Source organism: Dunckerocampus dactyliophorus, chromosome 6 (assembly GCF_027744805.1).
Source record: "Dunckerocampus dactyliophorus isolate RoL2022-P2 chromosome 6, RoL_Ddac_1.1, whole genome shotgun sequence".
NCBI classification, from domain to species: Eukaryota; Metazoa; Chordata; class Actinopteri; order Syngnathiformes; family Syngnathidae; genus Dunckerocampus; species Dunckerocampus dactyliophorus.
The window spans coordinates 17,677,067-17,702,166 of record NC_072824.1 but is presented as its reverse complement, the minus strand read 5'-3'; the positions used below and the strand labels follow the sequence as shown (position 1 = coordinate 17,702,166).

At 39.9% G+C, this 25,100-nt stretch overlaps 1 protein-coding gene across 2 annotated transcripts; it reads right to left on the bottom strand.

Moving 5' to 3' along the window:
- Nucleotides 1–576: 576 nt before the first annotated feature.
- Nucleotides 577–24,894, bottom strand: LOC129182300 (uncharacterized). 2 transcript variants are annotated; one of them, XM_054778243.1, is made up of 5 exons: nt 24,785–24,894; nt 6,502–6,575; nt 6,327–6,399; nt 4,991–5,317; nt 577–1,296 (listed from the first exon to the last, which is right to left on the bottom strand). In XM_054778243.1, exons 3-5 carry the CDS (start codon nt 6,388–6,390, stop codon nt 899–901), a joined length of 789 nt encoding a protein of 262 aa, XP_054634218.1. In that variant the 5' UTR covers nt 6,391–6,399; nt 6,502–6,575; nt 24,785–24,894; the 3' UTR covers nt 577–898. The 2 variants fall into 2 exon arrangements, with proteins under 2 accessions (XP_054634218.1, XP_054634217.1); XM_054778242.1 differs by having other exon boundaries at nt 6,327–6,395.
- Between the last annotated feature and the right edge of the window lie 206 nt (nt 24,895–25,100).

Genomic DNA, 25,100 nt, shown 5'->3' with positions numbered 1-25,100 from the left:
TTTTTTTAAACACAACAAAGAAAATTATTTAAAAAAAAAATAAATAAATAGAAATAAATAAATAACAAATAAAATTTAATTAAATAAATAAAAAATAAAATAAAATAAAATAAAATAGAAAATAAAAAAATAAATAAATAAAATAAAATAACAAACCTGACAGAACAATCAGGACTCTTCTGCCTTGTAGCATCTTATTGCCACCCTGATGTGAGTAATGGTCTCATCTTGGCCACCCCAATGACAAATTTCTGGCTGTGCCACTGGCTTATCTGGGAGCTTGCTGGACTCCAGAGTAACCGTTTTGCTTTGCTGCTGTGCCCCATCAGTGCACTGGGGGGCAGCATACTCCCACAAACCACTGGCATCTGTTTTGTGGGCAAGACTTCAGCTTTTGATACCTCACTCACATTTACTGTGGGGAAATTGCCGTTGTTCTTTACATAAATTTGCCGGGCTTAAAAAAAATTTATTATTAAGCGACAAAAAAAAGCTGAGCAAATTAAATGCATATTTTCATGTTCCTATTAGAAGACAGAAGAGATACTCCACACAGTTGAGCGTTAACATGAAGATTTATTGTGCATATAGCATTTTTTAAAAAGAAAGACTGTAGAGAAACAATGACTAGATGTATTATCTTTGATTGAGGAGAAAATACTGCCATTCTTATCAGGCATGACGATGACCTGCTACGTTGTTATCACTCAACAGTCTGTCATTTCCTTGTTCAGCTCAGTCAGGAAGAAGAAGCACAATTATAAACCTGTGGACCGTGAAAGTTGATTCATTTGACTGCAAGCAATGTTTCTTGGCTCTTTATCACAAAAATCCTAGTACCAAGGAAATAGCTTTACATGAATGTACTGCCACAACGTGGCAGTGGAATTATTTATTATTAATCATTTCTGCATGACAGCAGTATGATTGACATCAACATAATTGTCCTTAAATGTTCAAGTGATCCTGCTCCATTCCTGGCCGTGCGTGTGAATCCCTGAGGTCTAAGTCCATACCCGTCGAGTAATTCAGCATTCTCTGACAAATTGCATGCAATGTGTCTTCCAGATTTGATGCTCCTCAGGGAACAGTTGGAGGGCCCGTTCGAAGTCCATTCCAGCTGACTGCGGATGGTGAACCAGCCTCCTTCCTCAATGCTTTTATACATACTTTGCTTCACAGGTGTTTGTGACTCACTTTGGGAAGACCAGAACACATCCGCGTCGGGGTAGACGTTGCTGAATGTGCAGACTGGGCCGTCGATGGACAGACCACCTTTGACTGTGCCGCAGCACTCTGAGGAGAACACCATCAGGTTGGAATCAACAACGCTCATGCAATTGTTGGACAAAACACAAAACTTTAGGCACACAAATGTGTTAATTTAAAGGAAAACTGCAGTTTTTGTTTTTTTTAATTTTGCTCATCATCCACAATCCTTATGTGAAACATAAACACACGTCTTTCTCTTTTCTGTGTGTTCTAAAGATATAAAAACAGCTAAAAAGAGGCAGCTCATTAATGCACATAAAATGTCTGCTATTAAAACACCTCAAAAAACCTCCAGCAACATTTTATGGTTTTATATACAGTACATGCTGTGACCAAGTAGTAACAGGCACATTCATGATAACATGTAATACTTACATTACGGGATTTTGTCGTATTTTGGTAATTTTTAAGCATCAGCGGAACTTCCTTTCGGGGCGCATTGATTTCACGTAGCATACACCTAGCATGAACTTTTCCGAACTCAAAAATAAAATCACAGCAGCAGTGCCGGCAGCTCCGGTACAGTATGTAGCGTTACTGAAGCATTGTGAGTGCAGCACTGATGCAATATAAGCTAGGCGCTTGTCAGTGTGGTTTGGCAATGTGTCACTACACCAGTCACGTAGTTCTTTGGCGTTACAGTGTTAATATTAATAACTAAGCTGCAGCTTAGTTAATACGCATGTCACATTATGTAAATGGAGCGTTGTTGGTGGTTTTTGGAGTTTTTTTCAGATGGCTTTATTGGCGGAATAGGTGCGTCCCATCACGTGCATTCTTAGCATTTTCTATTTGTTTTTGTATCTTTAGAAAGCACAGAACAGAGAAAGACGTGTGTTCATGTCTCACATAAGGATTGTGGATGATGGGCTAAATTTGGTTTTAAAAGTGCAGTTTCCCTTTAACAATACATTGACGTTGAGTCCATCTCTTAAAGCAACAAATCTAATCCAACCCTAAACATATATAGTAAATACAAATTGACATAGTGACAATTGGCATCTTGTAAGACTTCAAGAATTTTGATTTTTCTTTAGCTTTCTGTGTGGCCACCAAAGAGTACGATGATGTCAAAGAAGTAAAGTGTGATGGTGACCGTAAAGCCAAGTTTTGGAGGCTCACGGCAGCTCACGTCAAATGGCAGCTAACGCAACCATGTGGCTAACACTCACCCGTATGTGTGCGACAGTCAGACGGCTAAGATAATAACCTGAAAAATAATTCAATTCATCGGACGAGAGCAGCCCCTAATAATACTAATTTTACTAGTAATGTAATTTTTTCAAGGGACCTTGAAATGTTCCTGACTTTTCCCCTTTATACAGCACCCCTGGCCAATAGCACTCATCCTAAATGAATTGAAAAATGTATAATTAGTCCATGTGATCGGTATCGGCCGATTTCAGTCCTGCATGATCGTATCGGAATCAGCAAATCGGAGCATCCCTAATTACAACAGTTTTGTAACAAATGTCGATCCAAAATCGGAGGAGAACATCAACGTCAAGTAAGCAGGAGGGTTTTGAGGGGGAAAAGCGAGCCGATGTAGCATACAGTTGCGCCTCGATGCAGCATAATCCAGGCTTTATTAAAGTGTCAACAATAGACATTTTTATGAGCGTCTCAATTACTGGCATTTATTTGCTTTATTTGCTCATAAAGTTAACTTATTTTTACACTTGTTTGACAGTTAAGAATGTACGTAACGTGAGCTGCCTACGTCTCCATCATGCATCATCAAAGGGTAAATGCTCGAATTTTAGTGTGATACAGTTTGTATATAGTGGTTAACTTCTTTTTACACTTGATGATAGTAAATCATGTGGAAAACGTTACTACAAACATTGCCTGTGCAGTTAATAAAGTAAAAAAAAAAACATATGATGGCGGCGGTTTGACGTTGAAACAGATCTGCATTTTTTTCTATGGGAAAAATTCATTGAATTAAATGTTCAAAAAAATGGGACTTGCACAATGGACTGTGTTTGACCTTTATAGTTGCACAACCTGCACTACATTAACATGGTCAGAAGCTAACATTCAGCAGAACACCAGAGGTGTCCTGGGAGCAGGGGTCACCATGGCAACAAGGATAGTGTTCTGCATAATTATGATATTGTTGCTTTAAAGCTACTTGACTGTATACTAACTTAATACTCATGTTGACTTTGGTGGAATTAGTAATGCTTATAATGATGTCTGTGGGAATTCCGCGCAGGCAGCATGGGGTCAGTCCCCACTCAGTGATGGTATGAATGTGAGTCTGAATGGTTGTTTGTGTCCTGTGATTGATTGGTGAGCCAGCCAATCAGCTCGGATCGGCCCCAGCTCAGCCGTGACCCTGACCAAGCTAAAAGGCAGAAAATTGATTGATGGAGTTCTCTCTGATTGATTTAACATTTAAAATGCTCAGTTTGTGGTGTTGCTGCCTGTGTTTATAGGTAGACATTTAACTCATGAGCAAAGATCCCCGTAATGGCCCCCTTAAGCACTTACCATTGGAAACAAATCAGTGCATATAGCAGCATGTGCACAATCTGTGACTAATGTTCTAATGACCCAGCAGGTCAGCCATTGTAAATGTCAGTTTATGTCTCACAAATGCACAGCATTAGGTCCACATCTTCTAAATATTTTGAATTTTATTTTGAATTTTAACATGATTAGAGCTCTTTAGACATGAAATAACACCGCTATAGTCACCTTTACAATCGTATTACCCAATACAGTCGACATAATCAGAGAAAATAAGCCATATAATAATAATAAGACATAATACAGACTCACGCGTTAGCGTTGGGAGAGTTCCTTGTTCCTTTTTTGTACTTGTGATTTCTGTACAGTACTTCCTGCCGTGGCTATTGTCTCATCAATGTAACGTTACTGACAACTACTGACCAGTGTAGAATACTGGTCACACTGACTTTCAATGCATCTTGTGATTGCTTTATATTTGTATTTTACTTCATTTAGCCATTTTTGTGCTTGATAATGCTTAATTTAGGCAAAAAATAACATTTGCTTAAATATGCACATTTTTAGACTAATAATAATCAACCACAAAACAGCAATGATTTATTAGTTAATATGATTAATTTGAAGCACGGAGTGGCGAGGGATTACTGTGCTGTATACTTTTTAATTAATGATCATGTGGTCAAAGAGATGCATGGTTTCTTTCATGAAATCAAAAAATAACAATAAACATTACTTGTTATATGTATTGAATTTTCTGATTTGGGAAGTAACAGCCGGCTGCACGATGGCCGAGTGGTTAGCATGTTGGCCACACGGGCAGGAGATCGGGAAGACCTGGGTTCAAATCTCACCTTGAGCAACTCTGTGTGGAGTTTGCATGTTCTCTCCATGCGTGCGGTTTCCTACCGCATTCCAAAAACATGCATGTTAGGTTAGTGGTGACTCTAAATTGTCCATAGGTGTGAGTGTGAATGGTTGTTTTTCTGTATGTGCCCTGCGATTGCCTGGCGAGCAGTGCAGGGTGTACCCCACCTCTCGCCCAAAGTCGCCAACATTCCCCCAGAACCCTAATGAGGATAAGCTGCATAGAAAATGGATGGATGGATGGAAATAACAGCCTCTTTCCAAGCTCCTCTGACTGTGAGGCAAACATGCTAACCACTACACCACCAGGCTGCCCTACTTAAACATATGGGACAAAATAATATTACAAAGTGTTTGAGAACAGTTGTGTACTGACCTTGCAGCTCTATCCAGCTGTATCCATGTGAAATGCCCCTGTTGGAGTGGAGTTTGCACATGTAGCGGCTTGAACCACCGCTGTCCTCCGGCTGCACTTTTGCAAAGATGAGTGACAGCTGACCTTTTTCATACTTGCAGTGGAAGTCACTTTTTATGGTTCTGTGGTGGCTCAATTTCCCCCCGCTGTCCAACTGACACAAAAGCTTGTGGTTTTGGGACCACGCCATATGTTTGACTGACAGCCCATCCCTCGATGTTGACACGTTGCAGCTCATTGCAACCTGCTTGCCACACTCAGCTGTAATGTTGATGACACTCACCAACGCTGTAGACAAACACAGTCAATGCAATGAGAATGTGATGAATGGTCCATCTCATTGTGATGATCACAAAATTAGGATAACATAGCAGTAAATCAATACCTCTTTGACAGTATCAAAAAATAATGAGCATTATTTTCTTTGTAAATTTCCATAGTCAATTGTGTGAAATTGTTCAATCACATAAAAAAGTAATTGAGGCAAAATGGTTTTCACTACTTGGTTGAAACCATCAGAGGTTCTGTTGACTCAGTCTCAACTAGTTTGTGGTCTAAAGCAGTGGTCCCCAACCTTTTTTCGGCCCGGCTTGTGTTCCCCCAAACTCCCGCGGACCAGGTGGGGAGGTGTGGTGGGATGGGTTCGTACATTACAGCGATCTAATTTATCTTATTTATTATGTATTGTGTAAAACTAAGACATGAATAACATCAAATTAAAAGCACAAAATGAATGCCGACCCACCATCCACCAGTTCAAGTGCCAGCCAAGTTTTTCCAGAGAGATTATTACATCGCTGTTTGACGTGTGTGGTACAAGGCAGTGCACTAGCATGAATTAACATGAGACAAATGTGCACATTAGCACTCAATAAGTCATCAAAACTTACCTTTATGCATTCCCACATAGTATCAGCATTTTAGACCAAATATGAGGTGAAAGAAAAATGGTAAAAATACAGTAGTAGTCTATCTGTGCGGCATGAGATAAAGTTAGCACACGCACAATGGACATGCGTCATGTGAGACGGATGTAAAAGAGAGAATCCGGCCACTTTTCAAAATAAAACATAAAAAAATGAAATAATGGAAATTATTTTTTTTCTTTCTCTGCGGCCCGATACCAAATGACCCACGGCCTGGTACCGATAGTCAATCACAAAAATCTAGATAAAGATCCATCGCTATTCCTTATACTGTATACTGGTATAAGTGAATGGAATTATACACTCCTTGATTTCCACTGACAAACAAACAAAATGTTCCAAACCAACCCCATATTCTAACCCCACAATACCTTGTGCTGAAAGAGTCAGTTCAGTTAGAATGCAGGCAATGAGCAGCCTTGTAAGTTGCATCATGGGTCCTTTCTGTAACATAGAAAATTAGATTAAGCAAGTAAATCGAAGTCGAACATGGAGATGAATAAATGACCACACATATTATATAAAACCACATATAAAAAGACTGACCTTTCAGTTCTTTGACTGTTGAGTTTTCTGTTTTCTTTATGATTCCTTTTGTATTCTGCCTTTCACACCGCTCCCTGTGTAAAGAACGTTAATGATTAGAGTTATAAGGAAACGCAAACATGCCATGACCAGTGAATGAGTGCCCTGGAAGCTGAAGAAAGAGGGCAAGGCAGTAGAGTTTGGTGGGTGTGCTTGGGAACATGTAAAGTCCAACCAGGCTCAGTATAAAAGCCTTTTGATGAGACAGTGACAGATTCAATAAACGGCCCCTTTATACAAATGCATTGGATCCACTGGAACAGTCTTTTGCTGCGCTTGAGTCTGTTGCTTACTGGTAGGGATGACAGTAAAAAAAATATTCTATCTGGTCAAGAGCTTCCCCTGCACTTCCATCCATCTTCTATGCTGCTTATCCTTACTCGGGTCGCGGGTATGTTGGAGGCTATCCCAGCTGACTTTGGGCAAGAGGCGGGGTACACCCTGGACTGGTTGGCAGCCAATCGCATGGTACATATAGACAAACAACCATTCACTCTCACATTCATACTTATGGACAATATATATTTATAGTTGCCAATTAAAACCGGAGTAACCAGAGTACCGGAGTACCCCACGCACGCACGGGGAGAACATGCAAACTCTGTCTAACGGAGATTTGAACCTGGATCTTCCCGATGATCTGACTGTGTGGCCAACATGCTAACCACGAGGCCACCGTGCGGCCCCTCCTCCTGCACTTGTGAAATGAAATTTGCTTTTGGATAACAGTGCACATAAGAGAGCAGTAGTCTAGAAAGGTTTTCACATACACTACACATAACCCAGTTATGTTTGCAAAGAAGCTTTATTATGAAATGTATAAAATGTATGACACAGATTTTAATACCTCGAAGGCAAAGACATTTTCACTCTGTATATGCTATAATGGAAATGCTATAATGGTAACGTCCAAGTGAATTGCCAGGTCTGTAGGTCTATAAAAGCAAATAAATGACGGGGTCTCAAATTAGTGGCACGTTAAAAAACATTGGCTGTGGCTGTGAGCAACCTCCTGATGTTGTTTTTTTAGCTCCACAAGATGGCAGTAACTGCATTTAAAGGATTTGCATCATTCCCAATCTCTATGTGAGACAGAAACACACATCTTTCTCTTTTCCGTGCATTTCCGCGCATTCTAGATAGCCACCTCAAATCGAGGTCTGCAACATCAGTGGATTGTGTTCGACATCAGAGGTTGCACTGCATATGTAAACATTAGCCTTGCAATGCTGCAGTTTAGTTTCCACAGCATGCCAATTTTGATCCTGGACTTTAATTGCTGCAGGGACCAGATTACCCATCATGCTGAGTATGATCTGTAGCTTTACAGGGATTTACTGCAGGTCTGCTAAACTGCTGAAGTTGTCCAAAACCGGTTAACTACATGTTGACACTAATCCCTTGGTCAGCTTGAGTGCCAGCTGTGTTTCTATGGCAACTGGTCAGGTAAGGTGAGACCCTGGTGATCCTGGTAAAGGATGACAGAGACGAATTATGTTAAAGGAAAGCTGCACTTAAAAAAAAAAAAAAAAAATGCCCATCATCCACAATCCTTATGTGCGACATGAACACACATCTTTGTCTTTTCTGTGCATTCTAAGGATATAAAAGCAGATAAAAAACACAGCTAAGAATGCACGTAATGGGAAACACTTATTCCACCGATAAAGCCTTTTGAAAAAAACTCGAAAAATTGGCAACAACGCTCCATTCACTTATGTGACGTGCACGTTAACCAAGCTACAGCGACATTGTGATTATAATTATGAACATTGTCACGATGATTGAACTACGTTACTGGTGTATTGACACCTTGCCACACCATAACGGCTAGCTCTAGCCGGCTAGCGACTGGCTTCACCGCACACAATGCCTTGGCACTTACCGAAAGGTGACGCTACATATTGGAGCTACCGCTACTGCTGCTGTGTTTTTTTTGTTTTTGAGTTTGGAAAAGTCAACGCGAGCTGTAGGTGTTCGTTTCTATGTTGCTATGTGACAACCTTGTGCCTGTTCTGTCACGTTTGGCTTATTTGGGAATATTGTTAAAAATAAGCGTCAAATGACTGTACGCGTATTCATCCAAGAGTATGACAATTCTTACGACACTTATGATGCTCAAAGTGCGTGTATGTTGAACCCCTGATACAAGCTAAGTGGCAATTGTGATGACTTGTTTAAAAACCTATGTGGTAGAACTATAACACATTATTAATACTAGGTGATTGCACAAAGTAAACAGTTGGTAAATCTAGAAGACAACGAAGAATATTCAAGTATCTTTGTCACGACTATTCTAATGATTGTAACAAGATGGGAGAGACCGCTCGTATGTGATGTTGTTCCTAAGTTACAAACTGTGTAGTCATGAGTAGTAATTTGATGCTATTCCTCTCTGATTCAAAGTTTATCAGCCTAAAGTAAAGTAAAGTTGAGGTGTGAAATAAAACTCAAGAAAATCTACTCGAGTTGAGTTGATAAGTCGTCCTCTACGGTCTTCTCTGCATGCTCAAGTGCAAGCGGGCGTTAAGTCCAAAAGAACTTGACAGTGCCCAGGAAGGAAGTTGTGTTAATGCTTAAAAGGACCAAAATATGGAAAAATATTGTAAGTATCATGAATGCACATGTTACTACATGGTCACAGCTTGTATATAAAACCATGAAACCTTGTTGGAGGTTTTTGGAGGTGTTTTAATAGCGGTCTTTGTAGGTGGCAGAGGTTTGTCCCATTACGTGCAGTAATGAGCTCTCTTTTTATCTGTTTTATATCTTTAGAATGCACAGAAAAAAAAGACGTGTTCATGTCTCACATAAGGATTGTGGATGATGGGCAAAATTAAAAAAAAAAAAAGTGCAGTTTTTCTTTAAAGGTCCTTGGCTCTCCAAAATATGGTGTAAGCATCTCAAAGCAACACCAGTAGTCCTTTAAAAAGCCTTGCTGCTGCTGTTAATTGTTTTTGGCTAAACAATCAATCCATTATCTGTTAGATAAGTGCTTGAACGTCCCCCTCTTGTCTCATAAGAAGGTGATGTTCTCCCAGAGAGAAAGCGGACTTATAAAACCTGTATACACTTATTGAATTATTTAAACTAACTGCTTCATGTTGCCACAGCTGATGAGCCCCTTTTCATACTTTGAACATTTCCCTTCCTTCATGAGACACACATGGAAACTAAAGTGGCATTCGGAGACGTTGAAGATGACGATAAAGTGGCCATGACTCAACAGCCCATTCCTGCATGGTGTCCTGTAATCACTTTCACCCAGCAAGTGAATAGTGCAGTCAGATTCTGGTCTAAGACGCTCCTTTGTGGTACATGAGTCTTCTTCCCTCCATCAGTCACAATCATTTATCATATTAATGAGCGACTCGACAGCCAGTACCCCTAAAACTCCCCCCGCAACCTCGTTTGATAGCCAATATGGGATGAGCTGGAATTGGAGGAAAGTCAACAGCAGATTTAGGTTGGACAGAAATAATGCATGTTGTTTATTTTAGGATCACACTAAGACCGGACATCTTGGCCAGAGTCCCGGCTAAGTCTTCTTGATGTCGGAGAGAGAAAAAAAGAATCACAAAATTGTTGCATTGGCCGTCATATGGTCTGAATGCATCTAATACCGGTGGTCCTCGGTCTACTTACGAGTTCCATTCCTACGACTACGTTGTAAGTCACGTTTTAGGCGCTGTCCACGAGGAGACACTTTTTTTCTTTTGAGGGTTGAAAAAAATCGCGTCCACATAGTGTCAGATCAGTAAATCTTATCCACAAGGGAACGTATGTAAACAGACACATACAAAACCATGTGACACAGAAGAAGAAAGAACGCATACACATAAGGTCGATCATCTTCCGCTTGTCCAGCTTGACTAGACTGACGACAAAGTGGAATTACTTTTATAAGTCACTTTGGAGTATAAGAGAAAAACTTAACAAAGGTTAAGGTTACACAGTTAACAAAAAAGAACAAAAGTGACATTTTCCTTCCCCAGTGTAGTGACTCGCAGCTAAATATTATTCCACCTACATATTTACGCGAATGGAATTAGTTGTGTGTTTCTTTTTGTACAGTATTACTTATGTGAGTGTGTTATAACCACGGAAGATGGAAACATGGAATGCTGTAAAACGAGGACTGCCTGTGCAGGGTTTTTAAAAGTGTGAGGTGGATTTAAATGGAGGTGCCAATATTGCAGAAAATTTGTTTTTTACCAAGACTTAGTGGGTATTAGCGACATATGGCCAGTAGTGATGTGCAGCTCAATACTGAAATATTCATACCTCCGATATCAGATCTTTATGCTGGATTCACTTATCAAAACTTTGATACTTCAGTCATTTGAGGTAATGTACATCATTAACAGGAACACAGTGGAAAATAACTGATTAATTAGTGAGATCTTGTGTAAATGATACGCGGTTGGTGGGAACTACTTATTTTTATGCCTGGGTAAGTGCGTAATGTGTAAGCGCAGCGGCACACTGCTCAGTCCGTCTCAGTCATGTGTAGATTGTAGATTATTTTTCATTCTTACAGTAGTTCTTAATCATTAATACTTTATTTTCACGGTTTTATTATTTTACTTATTTTTTTATTGTCAAAAACACCATTTTCACATATTTTATGTTTTTTTTTCTGTTGTTGTATATTAGGTCGGCTATCAAGGTACTGTAAATCACGCTGCTACCTCAATGTACTTCGGAGTTTCAAACAAGGACATATTATACTCTGATGTCTTGTACTCTTTATGATACAAGCTATGCTATCATTTGAAATACACTTCTGTTTAAAATATACCAGACGCATTAGCTGTAGTTGCAAAAACTACCCGTATTGGATCAATATCGCCAATACCAGCCTGAATTTTACTGCATTTCAGATCGCAAAGGAAAGCAGTGGTATCGCACATCACTAATGGTGAGATGTGCAAGCAAACCACCACAAAGTCTGTGTCTGGTTATTTCCTGCACTCTTGTAGTCAATGTTCCACCTAATTTTTCTAGTATCTGAGCATACACAAAAATGACCTGAGCATTCCTTGGACCTATGTGAGCGCCATCAGACGTGCACACTGTAGTATCACACTTGTCCAAAACCTGACAACTTGGAACTTTCATTCTGTCATATTTTGTATATGAGTGGTTTCAAATAGACGGCGAGAATGATTCCACAATGTAGCTTTCTTTATTCTATACCTCAGGCAAAATAAGCCATGGTCTCATACAATTAACCTGAATTAATTATGAATCTTGTAGAAAACACCTAGTTTTTAATTCATTTTCCATTTCTTTTCTTGTTTCTCATTCATATTGTTAATTAGGTATACTTTAATTTCCTTATTTGACTTTCACTTTCTGCAGCCTGTTGTGGCACTATTTCATCCTGGAAATTGACTTGAAATTGATGCCATATTTGTTGTATATGTTTACTTTTGTCTAAATAAACTATAATTCAATTAACTCTCAACTGACCTTCCAGTCCCTTCAACAACACAAACCTGGCGTGACACTTCCTGCCATCAAAATAAAAGCAAGGCAGTAAAACATGCAGTTACGCCACACATTCACTCCACACTTTTAACTCTGAAAATGTGCTTGTTACTTTTATAGAACAGCCCTTTCTCATTTGAAAAAGAAAACTCTCACCCAGTTTCACCTCTTGTTCTTCTATTTGCACTTACTCTGACAGCCAGTCCACATTAAAAGAACCCCTTTTGTTTTACATTGGCTTGGTGAGTGGATGCTCCACTGCCAGTTCCTTTCGCCATAATACGGGGTTAGCATGCAGCATTTAGTTCTCTTAACTCCGCTGCAGCATTAGCTACCGTATACGCTAACCTGCAAAACAGCGGCATGTACTACGTAACGCGTTGCCAATGTATTGATTGGCGGTGTGTCACTGGCTGGACAGTGTTAGATGTTGTTACCTCTTGTTGTTCCCTGTCACTCACTGAGTTGCATTGCAAAATGGTACAGAACAAATTGTTATTTGTTTATTTCATTTACAGTTCAGGTTGGACTGTATTTTGTGCTCTGCATGGATTTGCTGTGTGCTGAGAATGTGTGAGCTGTGCACATCTTAGAAGGAACACTGCTTGTGGCATACACACTCTCCTGTGCTCCTATGCAGTCTGATTCATGGCGAGCATAAATGACTATAACACAAGAGTAGATGTGAAAAGATAACTACCTGTGATGTTAAGATGGTAGGACAAGCAACAGTGTGCATAGTGCGCAGCTATGAATTATTTTTGGGTCAAAATCTGCATCATTCTGTTTTTACATTGAAATTCTTAAACGGTTCCTTTCATGGGATTGTTTTAGTTTATATTGTTTGTCTTCAAATGTTAAATCAAGGTGTGGGTTAAGTATAAAATAGCAGAAGGAAGAAAGTGATTTATGAGACCTGTTTTTGTTCCCAAATGGATAAAACAGAATAACATCAACAGCCATATTTAACAATAACGGCTACAATGACATTTATTTTCTGGAGTCAAGTAGGGGAGGATTTTCTTCTGTTCTTCAAGGGTAGGCTCGCTGTCACTCATAAATGTGAACTACACTCATCAACCACAAAATTAGATACTCCTGCACAATCAAATGAGGTTCGGTACACAAATCTTGAACTGAAAAATAAAATGAAAAATAAAATTGAATACTAAAACTACCGCTACTAGAAAGTTGCTGTTTTTTAATAATGTATCTATTATTGTCTATATTGTATTTATTATTATTTTATGATCAGCCCTGGTGGCGTAGCGGTACACACTACTGCCTTTCGTGCAGAGTTCAAGCTCTGGCAAGGGCCCCAACACCCAGCCACTGGAGATGTCCAGTGCCAGTCCTAAAACCGGATAAATGAGAGGGTTGCGTCAGGACAGGGCAACCAGCCTAAAAACGAAGCCAAACAAAGCAAGCGGTTGAAAGTCAAAAGGCAACAACATTATTATTACAGACGCTCAAGATTGGCTTTCTTACAGATATCAATACCAATATTGGCCACCACTTCATTTGTGATGTGGAGTCAACCGATACTGATATTGGCAGCAGCTCTTTACTTAAACTAATGTCAAGTCACATCTTATGTAATGAACACGTACTGCTTCCTTTACTGCGCTGCCACTGGATGCATTTCACAAATAAACACTGTTTGAGCAAAATAAGACAAATACTGTAATATACAATGTAAGTTCTAGAAAAACTTAAATAAATCATGAGCAATAGTCAGCTAAAATAACAAGTTCTCCCACTGTCAACAAGTACGGCATGTTAGTCTTAATAAATTCACAAATAATCAAATTTAAAAATATTGTTAATGTTAAAATTTGGAAAGCTGTACATTTCAATGTGGCACAAACATCCATATAAGAACAAAGTAAAGTGCAAAGTATGAAACTGGACTATACAATCAGTGGAATTATAAACTGGGCACATTCAGCATGTCGTCATGAATGGAGCATGAACAAAAAGTAGTAAATTAGAAGTATTAAAGGAAAATGCCTTACTCCCCCCTCGGATAACAAAGGCTTTCATTGCAAATTGCATATTTACAATCCAAAGGCAAAACTTGGGAATAATTCCACACTGCGGACATCTTGAGCTAGTAAGCTTGTTGCTGTGTGGACCATGTCACCACTTGCGTGCCGATATCATTATCAGCAGAAACTTAAACCAATGAGCCAATATCTCATTTTTATGCTGATACTAGCTGATATCGGACAGTCCTAAATATTATATTGGTGTGACTTGTATTTTTTTTAAATTTATGTCTCTTATTAGTCATAGTTTAGTTTGTTTCATACATGCTTAACAAAATTGCAATGTGAACTAGATGTCATTGCACTTGCACAACATGTCCGAAAATCAGTATGAAAAAGCAGAGCTTACACTGTATGAACCTACCACTTCCTGTCTCACTAATGTTCACTTCCAGTATTTAACATGTTCACATTTGTTTTTATTAGTCAAGTTACTGAATAAGGCTGAGTCGTTGGCATGTTGGCCACACAGTCAGGAACTCAGGAACACCTAGGTTCAAATCCCCTTTTGTGCATCTCTGTGTGGAGTTTGCATGTTCTCCCCATGCGTGCGTTTTCTCCGGGACCTCAAGTTTCCTCCCACATTCCAAAAACATGCACTCTAAATTGTCCACAGGTATGAACGTGAGTGCACACACAACGACCGCCACTCCCTAGACAGACTCCCTACAGCCAGAGAGAGGAGTACGCGATGCATTTGACAAGACAGATTTGAAAAGTGATATAAAGTCAGTTGGAAAACTTTGCTTGTAGTACTGAACACAGTGCTTTTGAGAAAACTACAGTGAACAAGGCTGACAGATTATTTCCCTGCTTGCCATCACTGCTTGAATCACCAATTGCAAACAGATCATTAAAAAATAATTCAGTAACATAATATTAAGTCTTACAGATCACTTATACACATATGCAGTACACATATAGCTAAATAATACACAATAAATATAGCAACTTCTGATCAATCCATGTCAATTTCAGACTGAAAAAAATGTACCAATTTAAGCCCCACCCATTTTCGGTTCACCCACACCCACTTCTGGTCTATGCCCTGCCCACTGCGAGTACAGATACGGACACAGATAATTTAGATGGGTGAACAGATACAGATACAGATACAGATACAGATAGTGGTGCTCGCTCATCCCGAGTAAACATATCATTTTATGCCAAAAAATAAAGCTTACAGTGCCATATTTGAGTTTGTTCAAGGTAGACAATGTTCGTTGGGAGTAGTTCAGGTAAAACAAGGTTTTAGTGTCCATACAAATTTCCAGTCAATTCTGGTGAGATAATGTTTTTCTTGAGTAGGAATGTGGAGTCAGAGCAACATTTCCTCCAGTTTTTACGTGTCAATTTATTCTGCATTTTATTCTGTCCAGTTGTATCAAAATGACAAACGGAGGGATAGTTTTGGTGTAAATGCGGACACAAATCATTCACTGGCTCCATCTAATGTCAAAGTTCACACAAAATAAGTGGCTTGAAAGTAGATGCTAGATGGGGTCAACAGCACTGTAGAGATAAAGCTCCACGGTAGCAGCAATTAGCCTCGCCACTTCCACATTGAGAGAGCATTATGCTTCGACATCTGCCGCTTTGTGACACATCAATCGCAGCATTGTCGGCAGCGTGCGACTGGCTCTTTACAAGAATGTAATTACATAATTGTGATCAGGGAGCAGCTGCACTTCACAGCTGGCAGCAACTTTAAGGGATTTGGCAGACCGGGGGAGAAACGTAAGAATGAAACGGTCGCTTGATGTTTGCTTTGATGGCCTCTATGAGGAAGTCATCTTCACAAAGAGCTCAGTCTAGTCATGGTGGGAGTTTGTGGTAAATGAAAGTGATTCATCTGAACACTTTTGGAAGCTTGAAGTAAAGCGGAAATTACCGTATTTCATCAAATCTTGGCCTGACGCTGTATTTATCCTCTATTTATGCTCTTAAACTGCTCATTGGGATCGCGTTTCTGTGAATGACGGCAGCACCTTGTTACCGGAAACACAAAAAATAAACAACTGCCGCACATATCACAACATCTGGATATGTGGGCAAAAAAAGGTGAAACAAAGTTGGTTACTGACAAGTTTAAAGCATCGCCAAGGCAAATGTATGTTATGGCTTATTTGTTTCAGACATGCTTAACAAGTTACATTAAGGAACATCATGTGGGTACATTTGCACAATGCAACATGTCTGAAAAGGAGTAGGAAGAAGCAGAGCTTATGTAAACCTACACCTTCTCAATGTCTATTACTGATCATTCCTTCACATGCTGACACTTATGCATAGATTTTATCATTTAAATTTTGTTCACTTCCTGTGTAATAAGAAGGCTAGTACAAGCAAGAATAATGTAATAATAGACCAAATAACGTGGCTATCCTTCATTATTTTATTGTTTTCTGTCCGCAAACGTATTATTTGACTGTAAAAACAAGTCTTTGTTAAACACGGTGAGACTGCGTGTCAGGTTTATGCTGCCAAAATCTGGAACAGTCTTCCAGAAGATGTGCCACAATCCTCAACTTTGGCGATGTTCAAATCCAGGCTGAAAACACTTCTATTCAACTGTGCATGTGACAACTGAAAGCATTGTGTCTGCACTCTTCAATTTTAATTCATTTTTAACTTCTTGTTTTATGGAACGTTTTATGGAATTTTATGTAATGATGAGCGATTTTATGGAATGGTTTTATGAAGTAATTTTACCCTTATTTTCTGTAAGCACTTTGAATTACATTGTCTACAAATTTGAATTGTGCTCTATAAATAAACTTTCCTTGTCTTTCCTTGTTATGTAAACTACTCGTGGTTTGCACGAGTTTCCAAGATGGCGTCTGTAAATCGACATATTTCATGGTTTAGATATGTAACGGGGGAAGAGGGAGCAGACCCGTTCCCGCTAATGATAATATCGGTGGGCCAATATTATCGGACATCCCTAGTAAATGCTTTTTTTTTCACGAATAACAAATAATAATAAAAATAATAACTAATAATTGAACGTATTCAACCACGAAACTGCATGATTTAATAATTAATATATTTTTTTGAAGCTGCAAAATTCTAGCCACAAAGTGGTGAGGGACAACTGTTGTGCAAATAACTTACAAATAAAGCACGCCCTCTTTAATAAATACCCCTGATAAGCACCTGTTACTCTCTGCATTTGAGTAAATAAACGCCCCCTGACCACTTTATGAGGAAATATTGTAGTTTAATTCCTCAACTCTGTTGTAAATTGTGGGTGAGGGGTGAAGGTCTGCAGAGTTTACATTCAGAAAACAGTTCTACCCTGCATAGTCTGACTATTTTCAGACATAAATCTTGCTTAATCACCAAAGGAAGCCCCATATCACTTCTTCCCATGAAGAAACAGTAAATGGTGTAAAGGCAGTATTTGTCCCCTTTACGCCCCCCGGTGATGACAGAAGCTTTAAAGCAGGACCACATTTGGATAGTTGATAGTTTGGATAGTTTATCATCCCCTGAAACCATTGCACCTTGCTCTGGGGAGCTCTCAAAAGCTAATCTGCCTCCCTACAGCAGTAGATGTTTTGAATCATGCACCAACTTGATGCCAGTGTTTTTTCGTACACTACCAGTACCTTGTCTTGTCCCTCAGATGTGTTATTGCTGCAATACTGTGTCCAAACGTATGCCTTAATTTGGCCCAGCTCCCAGATGAGATTCTAGCTCCTAAAAGCTCTTTTATAACAGGATGATTAAAAGTGGTTCAAACTGCCTCCTTCCAGACATCTACTTCAGGCAAGTACTGCTAAACTTTGTATTGCCAGATCCTTAATGCAAGGGCATTTACTTGATTTATAAAATAAGTGATTGTGGTAATTATAGTAAGAGCATCACGCAGCATTCAATGCCACTCACTGTTTTTTATGTTTGTAAACAATGTACAAATATCAACAATGCAACAATATGTACAATCTAATAAAAAAAACACAGATATTTGTAAAATTAAACATAGAAGAGAATGGAAAAATATCAGTCTCATCACGCTAGTATTGATCCAGTGGTTTGAACCATGCAAACTACTGATACATCCAGTATTTGCTGTAATGCTTACAATCTACAATCAATCATTGCTTGTGCAGGGGTGTGAGTGTGTGTGTGTTTGTGTATGGGGGGTGTCAAATGGAATACTTTTGACATATATTCTGTATTCTGGTAATCTAAATAGGTTCTGCTGTTCAGGTCAGTGGCAGCAATAGACGAAGGGAAGGGAAGGGAAGGAAGCACATTTCCTGTTCTTTCTATTGAGTGTGTACTCCGGCAGTGTGCGATCCCTCTAATAGTTCTCTCGGGTACACAATTTCATTTGTAAATGAACTAGGGAAAAATATTGTGCTTGTTCTCGAACATTTTTAGATCATTAATCACAAAAAGTTTTATGACAATGTGGTCAAGTCAGAAGTCTCTTTTGAAGCTTTTACGATGCCCAATTCTGGTTTAGAGCCTATTTTAATGTATTTTTTGCTTTTACAGACCATGTACCCAATTCATCAAATAGAGGCGTTAATTGGAGCTTTTACGGTAAATGGCTCGACCGATTGTTGGGGCCCAGGAAGTAACCATCAATTTTGTATTAATCGTTGTAAAAGCCGTCCTCCGTGTAAGGTGGCGTACATGGTAGGGCAGGGTGCGACTGCAAATTCTGGTATCGATCTGATACCAATTAAATACAGGGCCAGTATTGCCAATAGTGATACACATACTTTTTACTTGAGATTTGCAGAGGGGGTCATTGAATGATTATAATCAGAATAAAATACAGGACAAGGTTTGGGGGAAAACCAAAAAAAAATCAACAAATACAACAATTTAAGACAATTTAATCAACAAAATAATACAATTATTCCTTTATTGCTTTGTATTACTTAAAAAATAAAATAAATAGTCCAAAATAAGTAAAGAAAAGCTAAAACTGCTATTGGCTCCTCTAAATCCTTTGCCTTTTTGCATCCAAAACCCTCCTATGTCCAAGTATTCAATGATTCCTCCCTGAGTTTAGAAGCATCACATCCATCCATTTTCTATTCCGCTGGTTCTCACTAGGGTTGCGGGGGTATGCTGGAGCCTATCCCAGCTGACTTTAGGCGAGAGGCAGCGTATACCCTAGACTGGTCGCCGGCCAATCGTAGGGCAATTTAGAAACAATACACAACAAATAAATATGACAAAAATATCAACAATGTAACAATCACACACAAAAAACCCACATAGAAGAGAATTGAAAGATATCAATTTCATCATGATAGTATTGATTCGATTCTGATACTACCACTGTTATCAATACAATTGATATTTGGATTAATCCACCCACTCCTAGTACATGGCTTCTTCTTTAGGAATCACCAACCACTCATACACATTCCTGCCACTATAACCAGTTTACCACCTGGTTCTTGGACTTTTATTAAAGGGACTTTACAGTATGCAAGCAACATTAGAATGTGTGCAAGCATTACTGTATATCCCGCCCTCTTCCTGCTTTGAAAATGTCCTCTTTCTGCTTTGAGTACGTCCCGTGTAACACACTCACACACATTAGTTATATTTCCTGTCAGCTAGTTTGACAAAGTTTAGCTACTCATGTTAGCTATCATTGAATGCATAGTCTATCGCAACCACAAGACGAATGGAAATTGTTGCTTGCAAACACAAATACTTTTGTGTTTGTGTACACACTACAACATGTATGTAAATACCAGACATCTGTTAGGGACAGCTATGAACGCCAATTATTTTATTTAGTCCGACGGTAAATACGTATTTAAAATTTGGATGCAGTTTAACTCGTAATTGTAAAAACTACAGACATTTTTTTTGTACAATTCGTTCTTGTGAATTGCTGCTGATAACATATGCCAGTCGGTGGTGGTCTTACATGTTTTCATTGGAAAAAATTATCTGGAAATGTGCCAGTTGCACAAAGTCCCTTTCACAGTCAAGCCTCTCGCCCAAAGTCAGCTGGGATAGGCTCCAGCATACCCCCACAACCGTAGTGAGGATAAGCGGCATAGAAAATAGTTGGCTGGACTTAGCTCCATTTCGAAACACTTTCATACTTGCCTCTACACTCTTGAGGGCGCTATCTGGCATTAGCGTTTGACCTTGGTGGGAGTTTGCACTCCACTGAGTTTATCCTGGTATGGTTATATATTGTTTTTTTATTGAATTCATTTAAAAAGTCGGTTGTCTTCAAATTCAAGGGCATGGTTTTTTAGATAAAATCCTACATAAATCTTAGAATAACACCGCTGTGCCTTACAAGCCACCTAAAGAGAACACAATGTATTTTTCTGGACCAATAAAATCAACAGATTTAAAGCAGTGTCCTTGTCAGGGAAAGGAGGGGTTTCCAAATGGGGCAAGGTTGGTGGAGGAATGGGGCAGTGTGGGGTGTAAAACAAGCCTCATGGAAAACAACTGCATGTAGACATCAATAAACACAGCCTTGTAACACATCCAGCCATTGTTGCCCTGAGATTGAGGAAAGAAAATATGTGACCCCTTTTCCATAATTCCTGTTTGAAGAAAGCGAGTCTCTCATGTCACGGGAAGCCTAATGGTTTCCCAGCACAGCGTTTGTGTTCTTGTTTTAATCAACGCTAATTTCAAGCATCAAAGGAGAATAGGAGCACAGTGAAATGGTTAATGGGTTTTCACTTGTATACAGTGCTCTTCAGTGGCGTCGTTAGGCTTATTGTATGTGTGTGTAGATTTGTGTGTGTGTGTGTTTATAGGGTCCTTCTCCTGAAAGAAGTACCAAAAGTGTGACAGAGGAAAATAGCAAGCAAAAATTTAAGTTATAATTTTCCAATCAATGGATTTGCATATTAAAATAAAGTATCACTTGCTGTGTTTCAGTTCATGAAGTAAAGAAGAAAATATCAAGGGAAAGTCTTCTGATCAGCCCAACAGCACCAAAAATGAAAAAAAAAACTTTGACAGAAAAAGCCTCATAATCATAAATTTTCTGCCATGAAACACACCAAATTATGTTATTTTCTTCTTTACGTCTGTGTAGGCTCTCAGTCGTACAGGAGTTGTCCATCGAGGGAAAGGCTTCTTGAGACGTCATCTGTACTTCTGTGAAGAAGGTGTCGGACGTTTCGCTCCTCATCCGAAGAGCTTCGGCATCGAACTTGTCCCTGCTTTATCAACATCGTAGGGACAATTTGAGTGGTCCTCAATCAGCAGTACATCTACACCTTAAAGCAACCAATCACTCTTTTCAGGACAGCGATGTAAAGATTTTGGCCAAAGAAAACAGATGGTTTGAAAGAGGAGTAAAGGAAGCTATTTTTGTCAAACAACAGAACCCATCATTGAATCGGAATGGTGGTTTGAGGTTTAATTTGGACCCTGTGTTCAGCAGGTTACTGAGACCAAAACCCACAGCTCTTAGTCTTGCAAATGAGGTGAAGCCAGGGCCGAGCCAGAACAATAGATGCTAACGAGCCAGTATCAGAGTCGTTCATACCCAACTCAGGGAGCGACACTTCCCTTTTATCAGAGGTGCAAATAGCAGGAAAATATTATACCACTACTCCGCCCAGGCTTAGTGTAAGGAACCAATAGAAGGAGGGTGTTGGCACACCAATTCCGCCCACTCTTACTGTATTTAAGGCCTAAGCTACCAGCACTTATTAGTTCGCTGACGAAGCTCTTCGGATGAGGAGCGAAACGTCCGACACCTTCTTCACAGAAGTACAGATGACGTCTCAAGAAGCCTTTCCCTCGATGGACAACTCCTGTACGACTGAGAGCCTACACAGACGTTTATCTTCCGTGGAAACATGACGTAAAAAAATAGTTCCCCATGTGTACTTATTAGAAAAAATAGATCAGTGGAACATCAAACTGTAATGCGGATCGTATCATGGACAAGACGCCATATTTCAGATTTTGAATCCGTGTTGTTTTCGTTGTTGTCTGAATCTGAAACAACTGTAGAAATGACCCGGGAATACTCTGAAGTCAATGCAGACGTAAGCTCATTTGCATATAGTTTTCATTCATTCCATTTCAGTTACTTTGTGTACGCACTACGTTGTTTACGTTAAGGTCAACGGTTTGTCAGATTTTGGTCAAAGTGCATGTTTTGGATGCAGCAAAATGCATTTGGTGCACAATGAGGTGCGGCTTTGGAACTCAGAGCAGCCAAATATTAAATTCCACCGATTTCTATTATTTTTTTCATTGCCTGTGTGACAAGCTTTTGCATGTCACACAATGGTGATGCGGGCTGAAATTGACCTCAGATCGTGTTTTATACACAACAGACATGATGAAAGTATTCAACATTGTTTCCCCTGTTTATTCAATGTGTAAAGTATCAAAGTATATTTTTTTAGATGCTTTTTGCTTTATAGCTATCATTGTAATATGTGTGTCATGCGCCTCAAAGTGCATCCTTGCTGGTACCCCTTTGGGGAGAAACACCACCCCTATTCATATATAGGAGTCAGGGAAGAGGAGCACAGGGTGTCGGGGAGTAAAGGTGCTCACAGACTACGGCGTACTGTGAGCGGAGCGGACTCCGCGCCGAATGTGTCACGTTTAGGCAGAGCTGTCGGAAGCTTGACCCCCAGAATGCAGAGAAGAGGCAGCGGCTTGCAAACAAAATACTTTTAATGTGCTCAAGCAGGTGCAGGAACTCACAGTTGCAAAGGTGCAAACGAAAAGCGACAGAGGGAAAAGCTCTGTGGGTGAAATAACATGAACGAAGTACAACAGGTGAGTCAAATCTTTAGGTGACAGCTTCGGTGCGGAGACGAGGAACAATGAGTTCTGTCCTTTTAACCGCCACTGACGATAATCTTACGCAGCTGCGTGGCCGTGACAGTGTCGCTCGCTCCTGTCCTGCAGGGCGTGACAGAATGTCCACAGTTATCAGAGCTTTTCCCACATTTCCCGCAATCCTTGCGCGTTGTTTACATTTTTCTGTCATTGTGCCCTACACTGACGACGACGACGACGAGGAAGAGGAGCTGCAGTGGAAGATATTTCCACTACGCTCTGCTCACCACCTCATCGTCGACCATTTTTTTGAGCAATGTCTTTCTAAGACTAAGTTTTTTGGTAGTCATCATAAAGATTTCGGTACTTTTGTACCTTTTCTGGCAGTCGGTCTTTAAAGCTTGCATGCATCAAACTCTCCGGCTCTGTTCCACCATGGCATAGCAGATAAATGCAGATTGGTGTCACATTAAAAACGGGTGGATGTGAAAAATACATGCCGACCAGTGTTTTGTGTGACACCCGTGCACGGAGTGGGGTCTGCACAGTAGCCACAACTTTGGTTTGCACACGTCAGCTTTAAGTCCACACGGAACACTGTTTGACGTGCATTCCGCTCAGGTATGTTTGATCCTTAAGGGGGGCGAGAGCTCTACTGGAAAGGTGAGCCTGAAGGATTTCACAGGATAGTCATAATGCAGATATTCTTGGAATTTTATGGGACTGAATATGAACAAAACAACCCCGTCTTTAAAACCTAATGGTAGATATGGCACTCTTGTACCTTCAAGGTATGCAAAGCGCTTTGACATGATCACCTCATTCCCCCACTGATGCAACAGCGACAGGAGCAACTGGGGGCTCAGTATCTTGCCGAAGGTTACTTTGATAGGGGGACTGAGGATTGAACTCAAAATCATCAAGGTGGGAGATGACCACTCTACCACCTGAGCCATGCCGCCCCCAGCATAGTGGTTCTACTCTCTGCTGAATTCTACAATATCATTTGAAACAGCTGACGGCAGCAGTTGTCGGGAACATCACTTGTCTCCTCAGCGCAGCTCTGTAGCTTTAGGTGCTCACTCCTCTGAGGAGACTAAAAGCTAGCTGGTCAAATCAGTCATTTTCAATCACTTAAACCAGCGCCAACACTGTCAGCACTGTTGTCACAGTCAGTGTCAGAGAGTAAAGCGTGTAATCACAGACAAAGAGAAATGAAGTACAGACAGCACTCGGTGATGGGTGACTAATCCTTTTCACTTCCTCAGGGAAGCAGCAAAAGCAACAGTTTTCAATGCATGTGTTTTACGCGTAGGAGGCAACACTGAAGCCAGTTTAGAGCAGGGTGGCCTGGGGGCCATTTGTGGCCCACAGCTTGTTTTTTATTGGCCTGCGGCACATTGTAGAAGTAAAATTTAACCAAAAAATGAAAAATGTAAAGAGAAGGAGCCGAAATGTTGATACTAATAACTCATAATAAAGCAAAGCTTATATATATATATTATATATAAGTGTCGTTGTGCATGACGTCCCCAATTTTACGAGACTTCAACCCGGCAAGCGTCAAAGGATTAACTCCATACATACATTTTGCTTTTTCTTTGGCTTTTTGCAGCTTATTGGCAAAATAATTCAAAAAGCCATCCGCACGGCAGCCTCTCAGCAATTGCATCACATGCAAAGTCACATGCAGAGTGCCCTCATACTGCTCAATTTAATGGCCCAATGAAAACCAGGACATTTTCATATCGTGTCTACAGAATTCATGAACCAAAACATTATTTCAGATAACTTTTTTTTTTTTTTTTTTCAAATGTCAGATTTTGACTAAAAATCCTACTGATTCTTACCAGGAACATGTTGACGCTTCAAAATCAAAACTACTGTGAAACACCAAAGTCGCTTTACAATTTACAGAAAAGCCATGTGACACTTACCTCTGTCCTTGTCTTTCTGATGTCTGATGGTGTGTGTGAGTAGCAGCCTGCATATCTCTCTTAGCACAAACTCATCGGTAAAGCTCCAACACTTTCTTTTCCGACTTGGCATGGCAGTGTGTGCTGCTGACTCACTTCCTTGTAAGAAAGCTATTGTCTCTTAGATACCTTGGCTTCCTGTTAAAAGTACTGCAAAATATGCTGTGTCCAAGTTAGTGGGTACTCTCCCTTCCGTCTTCCTTCCTTCCTCCCTTCACATGTATGTTTGTTATTATCCTCAATGTTCTAACACAGAGGACCGTGTACGGGAAGGGAT

Bases quoted from the DNA above. Each gene is read 5' to 3' on its own strand.
- LOC129182300 (XM_054778242.1), bottom strand. From the start codon at position 24,837: ATGCAGGCTGCTACTCACACACACCATCAGACATCAGAAAGACAAGGA. The intron at 6,576-24,784 runs GTAAGTGTCACA...TTCTTTACACAG, and splicing joins TCAGAAAGACAAGGACAGAG to GGAGCGGTGTGAAAGGCAGA. The intron at 5,318-6,326 runs GTATTGTGGGGT...GTTTGTCTACAG, and splicing joins ACTGACTCTTTCAGCACAAG to CGTTGGTGAGTGTCATCAAC.